General features: G+C 44.8%; 1 protein-coding gene, 1 long non-coding RNA gene and 1 pseudogene across 2 annotated transcripts; 2 read left to right on the forward strand and 1 right to left on the reverse strand.

The window, feature by feature from the left end:
• Positions 1–6,016: 6,016 nt before the first annotated feature.
• Positions 6,017–7,122, forward strand: LOC137876672 (ribosomal RNA-processing protein 8-like; annotated as a pseudogene).
• LOC137876673 (uncharacterized) lies at positions 6,608–11,066 on the reverse strand. Its single transcript, XR_011103452.1, has 5 exons — positions 10,977–11,066; positions 9,830–10,038; positions 8,877–9,054; positions 7,333–7,613; positions 6,608–6,698 (listed from the first exon to the last, which is right to left on the reverse strand). It is a non-coding gene; the product is annotated as an uncharacterized lncRNA (long non-coding RNA).
• Positions 11,067–13,778: 2,712 nt separating this feature from the next.
• Positions 13,779–18,415, forward strand: rnf14 (ring finger protein 14). The gene is made up of 9 exons (XM_068715712.1): positions 13,779–13,844; positions 14,473–14,631; positions 14,769–14,899; positions 15,031–15,220; positions 15,305–15,690; positions 15,777–16,005; positions 16,141–16,313; positions 16,512–16,642; positions 16,739–18,415. The coding sequence occupies exons 2-9, from the start codon at positions 14,481–14,483 to the stop codon at positions 16,806–16,808; spliced, it is 1,461 nt and encodes a 486-aa protein (XP_068571813.1). The 5' UTR covers positions 13,779–13,844; positions 14,473–14,480; the 3' UTR covers positions 16,809–18,415.
• Positions 18,416–18,765: the final 350 nt, after the last annotated feature.

Consider the following 18,765-nt stretch of genomic DNA (forward strand, 5'->3'; position numbering starts at 1 on the left):
ATTGATTAGCCTGAGAATGATTTTAAGGATTAGGAAACTTTTTGTAGAGTCTGTGATGTTTGACTTTGAGATACACATCAAAGTAGTTCTTGTTTACGTTGTGTTACTCCCTTATCTCACGGAAGCCGGACGATTACAACCGGAGAGCAGCGCTTCAGAGTGTTCCTGTGTTTGTAGAGGGTGACCGAGTGTCATAGAACTGTTCATAGAACAGTTCACTGTTCAAGACTGCACCCCTTCTCAACAGTAAAGTCTAAGGGATTTAGGGAACAACTATTACGTCTGTCAGTGTATATTGATTTGTTTCATACATAGTTATTAATAAGGGAAGCAGCTGTGTTGTTATAAGTTAGTGTTAGAAGTTATTTTGAAGCTGCTCGTCCCACTACCACTCCACCCAACACACCTTAAGTTTAAATAGTTTAAGAGTTCAATAAGAGTAGCTCTCAACTCCAAATATATCTTAATACATAATAATAATAATAATAATAATAATAATAATAATAATATACTCCCTGTAGGAATGTTCTCAGAGTTACATTTGTTGTTGCCATGGAGACAGTAGAGTCAACAATAGTGAGTTATTTAAACATTTCTGCTGTCGCTGTTAAACGCTATTTGTTGACATGAATAATAAAGCAATGTTGATTCTGTTTTAAATTAATTATCTTTAATTATCTTTTTCTCACAAAATAATCACAAAGAACCGATACGAGTATTGATAGTACTAGTATTGATACGATACTATGATCTGCAGTTATTCAGAGACACTTTGCATCTTAAAAGTGTCGATACGTAGATTCTGTCCAGCTTCATGTATTCAACACAAGAAGCAGTGAATCACAATCACAAAGACAACATGTTGAAATAGTTTACAACTCTCTGTTAATTCAATTATAATACCGGTAAATAATGCTAATATTAAAAATATCCATAAACCCGTCAGTGATGAAGGTCACATGTTTTTACTGTAGAATGAAATCTTTGTTTTTAAACTCAAATACCATTTGGAACTTCTTTTATGAAACTTTGATCATTTTATTCTTCTAGCTGCAGTTAAAATCACTTAAACTTAAACCGATTCCAGTACTTCTTCCATATAGTCACCATCATGTCATACAACTGTATTAATACGATATATAATTAATTAGAGAGCTAGAAACATAGAACATTGATTTGATTTTTTATTTGATTTTGTTGATTGAAAGGACTGAGGTGCTCAGGCGGAGCGGACTCGGACTCTCGGAGTCGGAGATATGTCGATCTGCTTGTCCTCCCTCCGGTGTCGATTCACGGGACATCACGCCGTCGATCTGCCTTCCCTCCGGTGTCGATTCACGGGACATCACGCCGTCGATCTGCCTTCCCTCCGGTGTCGATTCACGGGACATCACGCCGTCGATCTGCCTTCCCTCCGGTGTCGATTCACGGGACATCACGCCGTCGATCTGCCTTCCCTCCGGTGTCGATTCACGGGACATCACGCCGGCGATCTGCCTTCCCTCCGGTGTCGATTCACGGGACATCACGCCGTCGATCTGCATTCCTTCCGGTGTCGATTCACGAGACATCACGCCGTCGATCTGTCCCATGGATCGACACCGGAGGGCAGAAGGGCTTCGGACACAGGTGCTCAGAAGGACGGTCGGACTGCCGACCTTGCTCCCGACAAAGGTGCTCAGGCGGATCGGACTCTCGGAGTCGAGGCTCCGAGATACAGGATGCTGGCCCGGCGGCGGAAACTGAAGGTCGCTGCAGCTCGACGGCGTGGTGTCCCGTGGATCGACACCGGAGGGCAGGCAGATCGGCGGCGTGGTGTCCCGTGAATCGACACCGGAGGGCAGGCAGCGACCTCCAGCTCCCGCCAGCATCCTGTTCCCCGGAGACCCGACTCCGAGAGCCCGAGTCTGGTCCGCCTGAGCACCTGTCTTCGGAGCAGGTTCGGCAGTCCGGCCGTCCTTCTGAGCACCTGTGTCCGGAGCAGGTTCGGCAGTCCGACCGTCCGCCGGATCACCGGTGTCTGGAGCCCTTCTGCCCTCCGGTGTCGATCCACGGGACATCACGCCGTCGATCTGCCTGCCCTCCGGTGTCGATCCTCAGGACATCACGCCGTCGATCTGCCTGCCCTCCGCTGTCGAGTCTGGTACGCCTGAGCACCTGTGTCTGGAACATGTTCGGCGGACTGTCCGGATGCTGGTGGTGTCACGTGGATCGACACCGGAGGGCAGAAGGGCTCTGGACACAGGTGCTCAGAAGGACGGCTTGCATCTGGCAGTCCTGCGGCCGCGATGGTCTGGCCGGTAGCTCCGAGCCCGGAGTGGACAGCGGCGGCGGCGGCGGTGGTGGCGATGGTCTGGCTTGTGTCTGGCAGTCCTACGGCGGCGGCAGCCGGTCGCTCCAAGCCTGGAGTCGACGGCAGCGGCGGCCGCGGTGGCTGTCTTGCGGCTGGCAGTCCTGCGGCGACGGCAGCCGGTCGCTCCGAGCCCGGAGTCGACGGCAGCGGTGGCGGCAATGGTCTGGCTTGTGTCTGGCAGTCCTACGGCGGCGGCAGCCGGTCGCTCCAAGCCTGGAGTCGACGGCAGCGGCGGCCGCGGTGGCTGTCTTGCGGCTGGCAGTCCTGCGGCGACGGCAGCCGGTCGCTCCGAGCCCGGAGTCGACGGCAGCGGTGGCGGCAATGGTCTGGCTTGTGTCTGGCAGTCCTACGGCGGCGGCAGCCGGTCGCTCCAAGCCTGGAGTCGACGGCAGCGGCGGCCGCGGTGGCTGTCTTGCGGCTGGCAGTCCTGCGGCGACGGCAGCCGGTCGCTCCGAGCCCGGAGTCGACGGCAGCGGTGGCGGCAATGGTCTGGCTTGTGTCTGGCAGTCCTACGGCGGCGGCAGCCGGTCGCTCCAAGCCTGGAGTCGACGGCAGCGGCGGCCGCGGTGGCTGTCTTGCGGCTGGCAGTCCTGCGGCGACGGCAGCCGGTCGCTCCGAGCCCGGAGTCGACGGCAGCGGTGGCGGCAATGGTCTGGCTTGTGTCTGGCAGTCCTACGGCGGCGGCAGCCGGTCGCTCCAAGCCTGGAGTCGACGGCAGCGGCGGCCGCGGTGGCTGTCTTGCGGCTGGCAGTCCTGCGGCGACGGCAGCCGGTCGCTCCGAGCCCGGAGTCGACGGCAGCGGTGGCGGCAATGGTCTGGCTTGTGTCTGGCAGTCCTACGGCGGCGGCAGCCGGTCGCTCCAAGCCTGGAGTCGACGGCAGCGGCGGCCGCGGTGGCTGTCTTGCGGCTGGCAGTCCTGCGGCGACGGCAGCCGGTCGCTCCGAGCCCGGAGTCGACGGCAGCGGTGGCGGCAATGGTCTGGCTTGTGTCTGGCAGTCCTACGGCGGCGGCAGCCGGTCGCTCCAAGCCTGGAGTCGACGGCAGCGGCGGCTGTCTTGCGGCTGGCAGTCCTGCGGCGACGGCAGCCGGTCGCTCCGAGCCCGGAGTCGACGGCAGCGGTGGCGGCAATGGAGAGACAGGAGAGATGGAACAGAGGTTGGATGAAGGTAGGGGAGATGGAGTAGGGAGGTGGGGGTGGAGGGAGAGGTGAAGCGGAGAGGAAGGTGTTGCTATTCAACATTTCTGTCACGTCTTTTTCGTGACAGAAAGCTGAAGCACCCTGTAGCTTTCTTCTTTTCCTTCTCCTCCACCACTTTCCTTGGATTTCCCAACCTTCTGGAGAAGAACCATCTCTTCTTCTTCTCCTCCTTTGCTGGTTGACAGAGGTCTAGCAGGTCTTTATTGACCTCTATCAGCTCCTGGATGTCAGCCTCCTGGCTCCGATGTATCTCGGCCAACAGGTGACTCTTAGCCATCTCCGTGCTCAGTTTTTCAGTGAGTTCTTGGTTGGCCGATTCCAACTCGGCCACGATGGCTCTCCAGGTCTCGTCCCTTCGGTCCAGGACCTTATTGCTCTGGATGTCATAGTTCATCTTCCAGGCCCTAAGGTTCTGAGCGAGGTTCTCTTGCACAGTAACGAGTAGATCTTCGGACTCGTTAAGCTGCTGCTTGAGTGTGACGATCCTGCCGTCAGCGACCGTCAGACTCCGGTGTAGACGGGTAGCTTTTAGCACACCGTCATGAAAACGCCGACAGAAATCCCACTTCGCAGGGTCAGACTTCTGGTTAGCTGCTTCCAGGTCTCCGATCTGCTGCCTCAGACGGTAGATCTCCTTGTTTGCATCAACGAGCTCGGAGTCCATCTTAAAGAGGTTAGTCCTCAGAGGTCTAGCGACCTGCGGTGGTGAGGAAACCACGGTGGTTTCGGTGGGAATCGGTATCAGAATGCAGGTGTCCTTGCTAGTTATCCTGCGCTCGACGTTGTTTCGGATATCCATGACTTTATCCATTGCACCAACAGACGTGTCTTTGAAAAGACTGATGGTTTATCTTCAGTCTTTAAAAAGACTGTTGGTTTATCTTCAGTCTTTAAAAAGACTGTTGTTGTGTCTTTAAAAAGACAGTAAATCTTCTCTGTTAAATCCTCTCAGTTAAATCCTCTGTTTAATCCTCTGTTCAATCCTCAGTTTATTCCTCTGTTCAATCCTCTCTGTTCAATCCTCAGTTAAATCCTCTGTTTATTCCTCTGTTCAAACCTCTGTTTAATCCTCGCTGTTCAATCCTCAGTTTATTCCTCTGTTAAATCCTCAGTTTATTCCTCTGTTTAATCCTCTCTGTTCACTCCTCTGTTAAATGCTTTCTGCTAAATGCTCTTTGCTCACTGCTCTCTGGTGGCTGGATGGCTGTGAAGAAATGTCTCTTCATTTGAAGCCAAACAATCCATCTCCATGGATACATATCATTTCTGTGTGTGTGTTTTTTGAGTGTTTTGGTTTGTTTGTTTATGAATTGGCTAACACTGAGGACACCTGTGGCTACATGAGTCGGCAGCTACAGGATGTCATAGACAATGTTGAAGCACTTTAACGTTTGGATCTGCATGAAACTCATCAGTATGAAACATAAAGTGTGTTTGATAAAAACTAAATCCACCAGCTTTTTTTAAGCAACTACTGAACCTTTTTATAAAGAATGAAACTATACATTTGTGTTTTTAAAGATATTTATTTGACTAGAAGCTGACAGATGAAGTTGTTGATAAGTAGAATCAAAGTGATCCCTTCACATCACAGGACATGTTATAAGGTCTGCATGTTTTTATGAATCTGTTTTCACAATAAAACCCTCACAAGTAAGAGAGGAAGCAGCAGCAGTTTATCACAACATGAAGCAAACAAGCAGAACATCAATGTGTTTGTGGAACAGCCGTTATATATGTATATAATTTATATACATATATATTACTATATTATGACCGTTATGCACTAAATTACTAATACAAAGTCCTTGCATGTGTAAACATGTCAACAAACCTGTCAGTAACGGATCTAAGCATGTTTAAGTAAAATGCATATAGTACAGTAGAGTATAAATGTGAAACAAGACTTTATAAACACGTATTCATTCATTCAGGTTCAGAGTGCTTATGATAAATATTATTAGTGATACAAATAGCCTCGTTACATTTTGAACTCTACACATCCTGAATAAGAGCAGAGGATGTCGGCTCGATCTAAGAACTAGTTGTGAAGATGGTGAAACCTTTAAAAAGGACCGATGACAGTCAGGAAATGTAACAGCTGGTTCTCTGTAGGTTGTTTTGTTTTAGTTTTTAATGTTTCCTGTTCTAAGAAAAAATCAAGCAGGGAAACATTTGCTGATGTTGAATCAGATTTTAAGAAATAGATAAATAATTGAATAAAAAAAGAAGCGCACGCAGGCGTGACTTATTACATTATCTGAATTTATCCCCAGATCAGCCCAAGCTGGTTGGAAAGAAGAGCCGGCTGCGGACCCTGCAGACACTCGGGTCAGTACCAGAGTGGAAGAAGGATGACCATCAGCAGGACAGCGACAGTGAGGCAGACGTGGTCCCATCACCTGGCAAGAAAAAGAAGAAGAAGAGGAGGAGGAAGAAGAAGCGAAAGCAAGCGGAGACAACAGGAGAGCAGCGAGACGATGGAGACTTGGATCAGACGGTTAATGAGGAGACACTTGCAACAAAACAGAGGAAGAAAGACAACAAATTTGGTGAGTAATTAACTAGTTAAAGGCTTACATTTCATCAATTTAAAAACGGAAGAAGTCAAAATAGATTCATGTAGCAACAACAACGGTCAGACACCAGCCAAGAAAAAGGAAAAGCAAAGTAAACCACAGAAATGAAAAAGCCAGAAGAGGACACAGACTTATCCGGGACAACAGACACACAGACGCTCGGAGAGGAAAAGCAGCGAGTCGGTGGCAAAGTTGAAAAAGATGCGACTGCATCTTCTGCCGATGGATAAAAACAGAAAGCAGACGTACCTGAAGTGGAGATCGCAGGTGAGCGGCCCATGAAAAGACTGAAACCTGAGCTGAGCAAAGAACAGATTCTGAAAAAAGAGAAGCTCCGGAAGTTGCTTCGCAGACAGGAACCGGTCCAGCAGGAGAGTCCCGCGGAGACGACAGACGAGCCCGCGGTCCCAGAAGAAGAGGCGAAAGAGGACCGCTCCGCCTCCCTGAGGTCCCGCATGGAGCGGCGGCTGGAGTCGGCCCGTTTCCGATACATCAATGAGGTTTCGTACGGTGCGTCCAGCGGCGAGGCGAAGCGTATGTTCAAGCAGGACCCACAGGCCTTCTGGATCTACCACAGAGGACACATGGCGCAGGTTCAGAGACGGCCCGCCAATCCAGTGGACGCCATCATCTCTTACATCAGACAAAAGTGAGACGTTATAATCAATGTATAAAATGCATCGTTACAGACACGCCTCTTTAGTTCAGCTTTTTCTCAAAACATTAACAAGGCCGTCCCTCTACACCGCCAAAACAGTAAACAGAATTTAATAAAATGCTTCGTCTCTGCAGGTCCCGCTTGGTGACGGCTCTGTGGACATCGCCGTGTTCTGCCTCTCTCTCATGGGAACCAACCTGGCAGATTTTCTAGCAGAGGCCAACCGTGTGTTAAAGAAGGGGTCAAATATGTCACTGATTTAGAACAGGCACGGCAGGTTTCTTTGGTGCATGTATAGGACATGTCTGGATAACTGATTTGCACATTTGTTGTAGGGGTGTCCTGAAAATAGCAGAAGAGGCGAGCAGATTCCAGAATGTGCGGAACTTCGTCTGGGATTCAAGATGGTGATCGAGGAGAGACAACAAACAAGGGACATCGGGGACAGAGAAACACTTCCTTGTTCATCTAGTTTCTCTTTTTTTTAATATAAACGAAGTGTAGATGAAATAAAATGGCTCAAAATCATACTGCTCATACTCACAAACAGACGGCAGTGTTGTGACTCATGACACTTGGTGTGTAAATCTGGGGCGGTCGAACACACGAGTGACATTACGGCCCTCATACACTGTTGCAGGAGGACGACCGAGCTCGTCTGCATGTCTGAGTCTGTGTTGTCCTCTCTCTGCAGCTCTTCGTCGCCGTTCAAAGCCAAGGCGATGTCAGCATCAGGTCTCACTCCAGATGAAATGCACGAGACCACCCTGAACTCACTTCCTCCTCGTTGTGCCATCTCTGCTTTAATGCTTACATTTGGCCTCGCTAAAAGAGCAGGAAGAAAGGCGAGAAGAGTTATTCTTTCTCCAGGTCTGATGTTTTTCATTCAGCTGTGGTAACTATTGTGGTAACTATTGTAGCGATGCAGCTAGATCGCAGTCAGGGGCGCCCTGCCATGTGCATCAGTAGCATGTTCACGCACTTTTGGCTATGAATATGTATGAAAGTATGAATGGGTGTGAATGATGACATGTAGTGTTAAGTGGTCGGAAAGACTAGAAAAGCGCTATACAAGTACAGTCCATTTACTGTGACAATCATGGCTTATTACATTCACTACTTTCACCCCCTTAATTCACGGAGCTACATTTTTGTCATGTTGTCTTTATTAATGGAGCACTAATGACAGAATACACTCAACATCGGAGAAGGAAGCGTGGGGATTGGATTCATTCGTGGGGTTAGGCTTAGCAGACGTTGAAATGATAACTGCTTACGGCGGACCACCCAGCCAGACCTGCTGCCACTGAAAGTAGAGTCGAGAGGGAGGAGAGCCAAGACAGACGCTAAGCTAACTCTGCTATTCCACCGCCCAGTCTGCAGGAAAACTCAGGCTAACCCATCAACCAGAGACAAGTGGCCACACAAAGACCTGGTTCCATTGTGGATCAAGCTGCACTTGACGGGTGGAGTGCAGGGAGACTCTGTTTGCATCATTGATGCTTGGTGCTCAAATACAGTCAAAGTTGATGGGCAAACTATTCGACAGTTGATGTTTTATAGTTAAGATGTCGGCCATATTGCCCAGAGAATTGATCACTTCAATCATGTTGCTCATCGCAGCCACACATCTACCTGTAGGCTATTATAAAGAAAAATGTGGAGCCAGCCATGGTTACGTGCGGATGAAAGCATAATTAATCAAAACGACATGTTTGATGTGCACATGAACACAGGATGTTGTGTTCTCTTACAGCAGTCTGATGCTTGTTGCCCAAAATGTAACAAGCGGATCTCCCACGTGTCATTTTGGATCGACAGAGTGCAACATCACTGCAGTAACAGAGAGCAGTGTGGTGCACTGTGCTGGCTCTCTTCAGGTACACTTATCTCCTGCACACAAATTATCAAATAAGGGGAAATTAACTGACTTGAATTGAGGCCAAGAACTATATTTCATGCCAACAAATTTGTAAATTGTTGCATATCGCCTCATAATTCCAACCAGAGCCGTGGCTCTGCACACCAGCAGTCAGATGAGAATCACCCACTAGGGGAGGGAACACAAACACAGAAACATAAACTCACCTCCAACAAACTGAATGCCGCCGGCGACGCGGCCGATTGTACGTGAGATGAGGTCAGAGATGCAGCAGCCCATGAGAGCAGTGAGGGCCACCAGCAGGAGGAGGCCACAGCCCACGCCCGTCACCACCGTGCAGATCCTCCACTCCAGGCTGGGGGTGCCTGGAGTGCCTAAAGCATTCTAGTTAGTTCACAAAATTCCGCAGAATTATGAAACTTCTGTGAGGCTAACAATAAAATCATTGTTTCAATGCCATGTATTTATGCCTTCAACAAACACAGATATACTAGTTGAATAAACAGATAATTCTTGCTTCAGTGAGATAGAAATCTTCCCAGTTAACTCAATGAAAATGCATGTTGCTGTAATTGTATTAAAGGAATTCTCAAGAAATACATTAATACATATAATAAAAGGGCACAGCTCAAAGTTAGCTCAAACCTTGTTGATTTCTCCTTGGTAAAAAGGTTTTGAACATGAGTTAAAAGTACTCAATGAGGTCAGTCTGGCCTTCAGTAAACAATGGATTGACACTGGATTCAGCACGGCAACTATGTTAACAATAGTCAAGTGAATATGTCCCTGAATATATACATGTACATATATATGCGTCTGTATACAGTATATGTATATATATATATATAATAGGTATTATATTATATAACTTATACCCGAGTACCGACAATGAACATGAATAGTTCAAACACTTGATTTGTCCCTATTGTGAACTGGCAACTGATATTTTTACAAATTCGGTGAATCTGAGGCGAAGGTGACTTAATTGGTTAAACATGAGAACGAACAGCTATGCACTCAAACAGGAAACAAAAACAAAGCTTTAGGTCTGGATCCCCATCACATTTAGAGCAAAAGCTTTGTTTTCAGAGACCGTATGCGCTGCGAGCATCAAAAGCCAAGCTCGAAAAAGATAGTCTGAATCGCTTCGAAGGTTTACCTCATCTCCTTTCGATAATCAACGTTCATGGCATACAGTAGACCAAAGAGGTACGCAGAGGCAGTAGAGAGGTCTGGTAGGTCATGAAGCACGATGGTCCCTTCCAACACAGCCGCTACATCTCGCACATTTGGTGATATGGCTGCATCATCATCTTCAATGATGGCAACAGACACACCTCTGAGTTCTCTTTCTTCATGATCAGTGTCCTGAGGAAAAGCAACACATGCACGATTGAGTGCTAAGGGAAATTTAAAGACAAAATACATTTCTATTCATTCTAACTTTAGCACCATTCTACTGACTCTTGCCATTCGGCTTGTGGACGTTTTAAAAAGAAAGGTTAAAATTGTGACTCAACAGCACAGTTGCTATCACCCACCGTACAGTATAGGATTTTATCGTGCACAGCACATACAGTATAAACGCCTCCGTTCTTGCTCGAAGCTCACACGCGATTTGCGGATGCTCGCGCTGCAGAGGCAAGCGCGAGAATCAACAAAGCTTTACCAGTTCACACGCGCCAACAGTCACAAAGCCCCGCAATACAGACGTTAAAGAATGCTTCACATGCCGGCATTTTTACTCCGAACAAAGTGACGTATAACACAACAAAGTCAGCGCCGCCGCCAAGTGCCGCCGTCTCCCCCATTTGAACAGACGTTGATTCAACATGTTACTAACGTTACCTCCGCTGCCGCCCAAACGGAATGATATTACCCATCTCATGTCCCCATGTTAGACACAAAACATACATAACGTTACATATATTACCGCTGTAAAGAGTCTGTGTAAAAAGTTAGAACTGGCTTGTACGTGAACGTAACCGCCATATTGGACCGTGTTTAGTCGGGTAAACAGGATTCCACAGGGCCGGGAAAGACTGGCCTTTGTTAAACAAATACAATTCAAGTGTCCACTATAGCGCTGGCGCATTGCCGAAGCAGTAAATGCTGCATGTAACTGTAAACATCACGGTTATACCGGTTAAGTGGGGCTGACACAGCATTCTACACAGTTAATAACATAGCTAACAAAGCTACATGTGGTAGCTAGCTAGTTGAACTCATTGAATTAATCTGTAGGTTGAAATAGGTCAGTGCACATTACTGATAACATTGGTTGTCTAGTAAAAAAACACACTTACCTAACTTGGGGAAACTTCAGGTCGACAAATAGTTCGATAATGTCCAATTTCGGTCCCACGCAGTTAGACTTACTGCCCACAAGATGTCCGACCACCACGCTCCGCATCGCTTTCAGCCCCGACTCAGACGCACGTACATGACAGCAACACGCATGCGCAAGGGTCGTTAAGCGGTTTTCGTCATGAAAAATAAGGCTCCACTCAGAAATGCTTGTTAACCCGTTTTGAAATTACTTATTAGGGCAACGATAGGGAGGAGTTTACTGGCCAGGCACGTTTTTGTTAGTTGAATATGACAAAATTTTGTTTCTGAGTCAGGTTCATTTGAAAACATGTATGATCAACGATTGCTAGTTGGCTTTTTTTTACAGTGTATGCATAATAATATCAACCAGTACATCCCAACAGGTAGCCTATTAAAACCTGTTTTGCACAATGCCCCCGAATTCGGGGGCTTGAGGGCTCAGACGAGTAGCATATACCATCGAAAAAAATGCATTTATCCAGAGCACGTTATATACCAGATTAAAAAAAAGTCTGGCCAATACTATCATGTAAACCATTTTTACAAACTCCAAACACAATTCTACACAACTAATACAATCAACTAGAAGATTTACCACAATATCACGTATTTTTCGGGTATCAATTGAAGACACCAGAGATATTGATGTTATCCATGAGACGCTCAGCTACAATATAGCTTCCCACCACTTGGTGGCGGTAATGCGTCAGTCAGTTGTTTAACAAGCTCAAATAAGCAGAAGAAGATACTCAGCTAGCCGCTAGTCTGTAGCGAAAGTTATGGAGAAGTATTTAAAATAGTGCTGGGTAAGTTAACGTGTTATTATCACATAGACGCATTAAGTAAGTAACGCCTACAATTATTTTATCGCGCATTAACACAGTTTTTATATTATTATTAAGCAGACATTTTTAACACAAGAACCGGGCAGCGAGCGGTGAACAGCTGTTTGTGTGGCGTGTCTTCCTGCCCCCCCGGGTAACACGTCTCGTTACAGGATCAAACGTGACAATATCAAAATACATATTGTTGTGCTTTTAAATAAACATATAAGCACGTGAGAACAAACTGCTCTTAACTCTTTATTAGCATAACTTCACATGCACGTTACTGCCCCGGTACAGACTCCCTCCACGTTCCATGCTTCACCTACATTCCCCTGGGTCCTAAGTCCCTCGAAGTACAGTTTCTTATCACCCTCTATGTACCAACGTGAATTTATAACAAATACTACACATAGTACAAGGTACTCAGCGTTGCTGTGTCTGACCAAAAAAATCGAAAAAGAAATGATTCATTTAAATCATTTATTTAGATTTGTTAGTGTTGTTTTGTTTGGAATATGTATAATAAGCATATCATTTAGTTATCCTACTGAGAATTTAACAAACATAAAAAACATGACATAGATTTTCAAAGTGTATATTTCAAATTTCATCTATTAAATAAAAATAAAATAAAGAAAATAAAGTTGTGAACACCGCCTGAATATCTATGATCAGAATAATTTTAAATGTATTTTAACAGTGTAAAGGGAATACTGCTGTTAAAAAGAACCTGATTTGTTTAAAGTGTTTGCAAACCAAATGTTATTGCACTTTTGTTCATATAGCAGTACTTTTAAAATAAAGGTGCACAATACACTACTTTTGAATTCATTATTGAACATTGCGCATAACAATGCGTTTAATCACAGAAAATCGTGCGATTAATTGCGATTCAAAATGTTAATTGTTGCCCAGCACTAATTTAAAACAAAAAAAATGAAGACTAAAGTGGTGCCAAACCCCATGAAAAGTCTAAATTTACAATCCTGACTTAATTAAGTACGGGTTTGTGAATGGAAGCAACGAGGCAGAGCCGAGAGCCCAGTGTGTGGACTGTTGTGACTGTTGTTATTGTTCATTTGTCACAGATATGAAGAACAACTTCTGGTTCTGCCATACAAAAATGAAGACTGCTGAAGCATATAATTTGCATATTATAAGGCTATATTTTCATTTGCACTTCATTTCAATTCTATTTACATTTTATTTAATTTTACTTATTTGTATTTTATTACCACATATTTATCAAATTTCCATTTTTTTTCTCAGTTTTTTTGAGAGTCCCTCCTTTTTTTCTGTAGTAAAACCTAATTATTAATTATTTTTGTGTTAATAAGCCTGACTTGAGCCTTTAAATTTGTTCTTGTATTACCTTGATTTGTTCCATGAATTGTTAGCATGTTGGGCGTCTTGTTGTATTTGTATGCAGGTTTACATACACATGTTAAATAGATGTCATTTATTTGACAAAGTTTTTGCTTGTTAAACTGTAAGTGAATTTGATTTTGTTATTGAATACAAATCAAACCAAGAGTGAGATCAATTACTTAAACCAATACAGTGTTAATATTTCAATGGGCCCCGGGCCACTTTGTACTTGAAAAGTTGGGCCCCGAGGTGAAAAAGGTTAAGAACCCCTGCCCTAGTAGGCACAGGTGCCTGCCAATCAGGTGATCCAACCTAGAGGGCTTAACAGGAAACTACAAAATAAAACAGGATTTAACAATCATCAAAATAATTGTCAGTTACTTACCTAAATCACGCAATCAGTAATCAAAGATAATAATAATAAAGCCAGGGAAGCATTTCATATTGGATTTGATCTGGTATTTGATAATATGAATATAATAAAACTAATTAAATTAAAATAGTGTCAATGATTTAACTATTAGCGTAGTTTGAATGAATTAAGCCTGCAGTACATGAACCATCCAGCAGGCGTCGCTGTCACACCCACACTGCCTCCAGTCATGCACCAGTCATAGGGCAGGACTCACTAGTATTTGGTCTGAAAAGGTAAGAAACGCGTTATGTTTCCACATATTTCGCTGTGTCACCGCACTTATATTAGCGTGATGTAGCTTAGCTCAGAAGTACGGAAGCAGTGTTGCCACGGTTTGATGTTGTCACAGAGACTGTAGCCATAGTCACTGTTGACATCAGCTAACGTTGCTAGCTAGCTTAGCACTGCTGCTAACTTAAGTTTCCTAGTTCGCTAGCTTAACTTGTATGCTAGCGGCAAAGTTTGCCAGTTTTACCACTGTGTCCAAAAACAGCACACGTCTTATTTTGGCGAGATATATATTTAGGAACAATGTCGACCACGTTTAAAATTAATAAAGTTTACTTTTTGCTAGCTAGCGTGCTAATAACTCTGAGGCCACAGGCTGTAATGTTACGTTATCTAAAGGCAAGCTGACGCTATGTGACGGCGAAGTTGCTTCACCATTAACGTAGCGTTCACTCCTCTGTGTATAAGAGTGCTTTGAGTAAATAGGAATTCACTAACTGTAGACTAAATCATCAATATATGACAAGCTAGACAAGGTATTGATAGTAGCTCGTGATAAACCGGTATATGATGTGTGCTAGCTTGGCCCTCGCTAACATCCATGTGTTGCTTGTATTGTTATTGTTTTTTTAGGAATGTAAATGTCCGAGGACAAGGAAGCCCAGGAGGATGAGCTGCTTGCTTTAGCAAGTATCTACGATGAAGAGGAGTTCCACCAGGCGGAGTCTGCACAGGGGGGAGAGATCCAGCTCTGTCTGGAGCTCCCTCCTGACTTCAAAGTTGTTGTCAAAGGTACAGCTGTCAGTGAGCTGTTAAATGTAGTCGACACTTCTCGCACTTTTGCCATAGGTCTATTCTGTAGATGATGGCACATGTATTGGTCTCTCTGTCATTAGGAAAGTAACTAAAATCTTCTCTGTGTGTTGCAGGAGAGAAGCCCACTGAATATAATGTCTGCTTCTTACCTCCTTTGGTGCTCAACTTTGAGCTTCCTGCAGACTATCCATCTACGTCCTCGCCGGTCTTCACTCTCAGCTCTAAATGGATGACCAGAGCACAGGTGAGAATCACTACGTCACTATACAGGTTTGGTTAAGTATTCAAATTGAGGGTTGACTCAGAAAAAAGTGAGTGGCTTCACATTGAAAAAGGAGTTATTGTCTCAACATCTGCTCCATTGTACATCCTCAGATGAGCTCTCTGTGCAGACGTCTGGATGAGCTGTACGAGGAGAACCAAGGCTGTGTGATTCTTTTCACGTGGATCCAATTCCTCAAAGAGGAAGTTCTGGAATTTCTGGGCATCCAGTCTCCTCTTGTAGTCATCAGGGGAGGAAGTAAAGCGTGTGGTGAGCGCAGGAAAACAGACCCAGCAGCCACAGGTATGTAGGTGTTTTGTTAAATTAATGTAGTGTTTTTCTTTGTGACTAATATGTTTATCGATTTCTTTTTTTTTTCTTTTTCAGCTGTGACTCAGAGTGGGAGTCATTCTGAACACGCTGAGGAGAAGAAAAGAGAAGCGAAGAAGGAAAAGTCTCCGCCACAGTTTTCGTTGTCTTCTCAAATGGACCCGCGGGCCGTCTTGGTGATGGACCCGCGGGCCGACCTCCTACCTCAGCTCCTGGACTTTGACGAGGAGCAGCGCCAGAAGATGTTCGACAGCAAGGTGTTCGGCTGTGGGATCTGCTTCCTGGGGAAGCTGGGCTCAAACTGCCTCTGCTTTAAGGAGTGCCAGCACGTCTACTGCAAGGCCTGCATGACGCAATACTTCCAGATCCAAATACGGGACGGCAACGTTCAGTGCCTTAACTGCCCTGAGCCCAAATGTACCTCCATAGCCACACCATCGCAGGTAAAAGAGCAGCAAAGTCGACGTGGGTCTGTGAGCTTGTTTGAAGATTTAAGTTTCCCCGTATCACTCTTGTCTTCATCTCTCAGGTGAAGCAGCTGGTGGACGAGGAGCTGTTTGCCCGTTATGACCGTCTGCTGCTCCAGTCCAGTCTGGACCTCATGGCCGACGTGGTCTACTGTCCCCGCCAGTCCTGCGCCACCGCTGTTATGGTGGAGCCGGACTCGACCATGGGGATCTGCTCGGCTTGCCAGTATGCCTTTTGCACACTGTGCAAGCTGGGCTATCACGGCCTCTCCCACTGTAAAATCCCTGCAGGTAATGTAACTGAAAATACATTACACGTGTCAATAAAAGACTTATTGGAATATTGCAAATAGATGGTTGAGGAGTTCTATTTTATGTCACGTCAACCCTGACTTTGTGTCCCCGTTTCCCCGCCTCGTTCGACAGATGAGTTGCGTAACCTCAGAGACGAGTACCTGTCGGCCACAGATGCGGGGAAGAAGTTCATGGAGAAACGCTTTGGGAAGAGGGTGATCCAGAAAGCAGTGGAAGAGTCCTTTAGCAGAGACTGGCTCAATGAGAACTGCAAATGCTGCCCGCGCTGTGGAACCAATATACAGGTTGGGCTGTGACTTCACCACCAGGGGGCACTGCTGCCTCTTTAGAAAATGAAACAAACATTTATTTTACTTAAATTATATAGATAAATGGCCTTTTAAGCCATTCTAGTTCAGATGATTAAGTATTTCAAAATGCTATCATCTCTTCCATACTGTCCCTGAAGAGCCCCATGTTCACTGTCTCTTGTGTCTTTCTAGAAAGCAGATGGCTGTAATAAGATGTCCTGTACCTCCTGTAAACAATACTTCTGTTGGCTGTGCCTGGGCCTCCTCAGCAAAGTCAACCCATACAGCCACTTTAACAACCCACATTCACTCTGTTACAACCAGTGAGTGATCTTCTCTCTGTTCACCACTCTAGCCAAGTAGTCACCGACACTTAGTGTACATCTCTGACGTCTGACCTGTTCTTTTCCCTGTTGCAGACTCTTCCAAGGCGTGGATCTCGATGAAGAAGAGGCCTTCTGGAGTGATGAGGAGGAGGAGGAGGACTGACGCCCGCGCGGTACTTCGCCACTGTATGCTCCATTCGAATGCACTTTATCCCCCATAAACCATCACTTCACCTGTGACACTAACTATGCCTGCGTCAGCACAACAGTGCCCCTCTACAACATGTACCGCGGTCCTACAAGATTATGTTTTCAGGCATCTTGGGTATAAAACATTCAATGTCTGTGTGTCAGTTGTTCATGCTTAATATAATGACAGATTTCATGTACATAAGGTATTCAGGAAATGGAAAGAACCGTTTTTAGTTTTCAGAGAGTAATGGAGAAAGGACTGTGGTCATTTTTCTTAAAAACATCAAGAATACATTGATAGAGGTAGTGAATCTTTTAGATATGACAATGACATAGAACTGGACTGTAATTTCAAAAGAGAAAAAAAAGAAATGCAAGTCTCTCTTTACTGTATTCTAGATATCTACTCTCTCCTTAAATTAGACTTTTTCACGATGAGTTTTGACACTCGCAGGCTTGTAATGATCACCAGGTGATACTGGAGCCGCTGGTCGAGGTGTTTGCTTACAATTAGAACTATGTTTGCTCTTCTTTGTCATATTCAGTATCTACCCGCTGGCCGTCTCTCTGTCGTATGTCATAACTATGACACTAACTAACCGCTAACTTTTCTTCAGACAAACTTCCAGTTGGATTTAGTGAGTTTCAAAATCTAACCGAGACAATCGCACATGATACAGGATTAACATAAATATAAGTAAACCTGTAGATACATAATTACAGAAATACCTAGGTTTTTTGTTGTTGGTTTTGGGTTGATTACCAGAATGGGAATCCCGTGACATTTTTTTTTTCTTCTCTTTTCTGAAAATGATGTTTGGATTTGCTTTTTCTTGATGAGTTAATTTACAGAAACTTGCCTTTGCACGTCATATGATTGAAATCAGGCTTGTTTGAAAGACACATTGTATGAGATTTTGGTAGAATGGGTTTCATAATTGGTTTGAGTTGTCTGTATTTTTCCGTACAGACCAACGGAGAGCACTGCAGTAATTATTCATGACAGTCAGTCCTCTGATGGGGTTCCTGGGATCGTGATTATGGTGTGTGTGTGTTGAGTCATTCGGGGACTGAGCTGTGAGAACGGAGATCACTCGATAAACAACCCTGACACACACACCCCCTCCTTTGCACAACTTGTTACTTGAATGTTGCCAAAGTTAAGTGTCAAAGAGAGGCCATATGATCTTGATGTCTAGAGATACAAAAATATTTTGTATAATGTTAATTTATTTTTTATTATATATATATATATATTTTGTTTGCATTTGATCAGAAAGGAGTTTGTCTCATGGAGACAGTTCTGTTTGAAATTGAACCCTAAATCTGTTCTTCATCAACGTTCAATGATTTGCTCCACACTGCATTAAAAGTGCAGATTACTTCAAACATGGATGCAGGTGTGGTATGTTAAAAAGACAATCTTTTGCTTTAGAATGCACACGGATCCACTTTTCCTTCAGTGTTGCTGTCTCTTCATGCCTCATGTAAGAAACATTTGAAAACAGGACCTGCAGATTTCTGTTAAAATGCATTCGGCATAAGTTTTGTCAAAATAAATGTTCCCACTTTACAGTTTGTCGATGAAACTCTTTTGATTTGTGACCGAAAGACAAGAGTTAGGCTAAAGCTATGAAGTGAGTAACAAAGAAACTGCATTCACAAAAGTATATCTGTCAAATTTGTTACGTTGTGCTTCATGCCAGTAAGAAACAAAGAATCATTCGTACAATATAAGGCTAGCTTGGTTAGCAGTAAGCTTGATCATAGAATAAGTTCTACTAAACCACAAAACAGCTTGAATAAAAGAGTACGTATAGATAAAGCTCCAACAAGGGATTTTAAGGAGTAGATACTGCCAGTCAGTATTTGCTTGGTTACAGATCTGACAAAAAAGTGGATGTAACGATGTCAGTCAACCGCCGGTG

The sequence above is a fragment of the Cebidichthys violaceus genome, unplaced genomic scaffold, assembly GCF_023349555.1.
Source record: "Cebidichthys violaceus isolate CVI_PGR_0920_01 unplaced genomic scaffold, fCebVio1.0.p SCAF_20, whole genome shotgun sequence".
Classification (NCBI taxonomy): Eukaryota; Metazoa; Chordata; class Actinopteri; order Perciformes; family Stichaeidae; genus Cebidichthys; species Cebidichthys violaceus.

Bases quoted from the DNA above. Each gene is read 5' to 3' on its own strand.
- rnf14 (XM_068715712.1), top strand. From the start codon at position 14,481: ATGTCCGAGGACAAGGAAGCCCAGGAGGATGAGCTGCTTGCTTTAGCA. The intron at 14,632-14,768 runs GTACAGCTGTCA...TGTGTGTTGCAG, and splicing joins CTTCAAAGTTGTTGTCAAAG to GAGAGAAGCCCACTGAATAT. The intron at 16,314-16,511 runs GTTGGGCTGTGA...GTGTCTTTCTAG, and splicing joins GCTGTGGAACCAATATACAG to AAAGCAGATGGCTGTAATAA.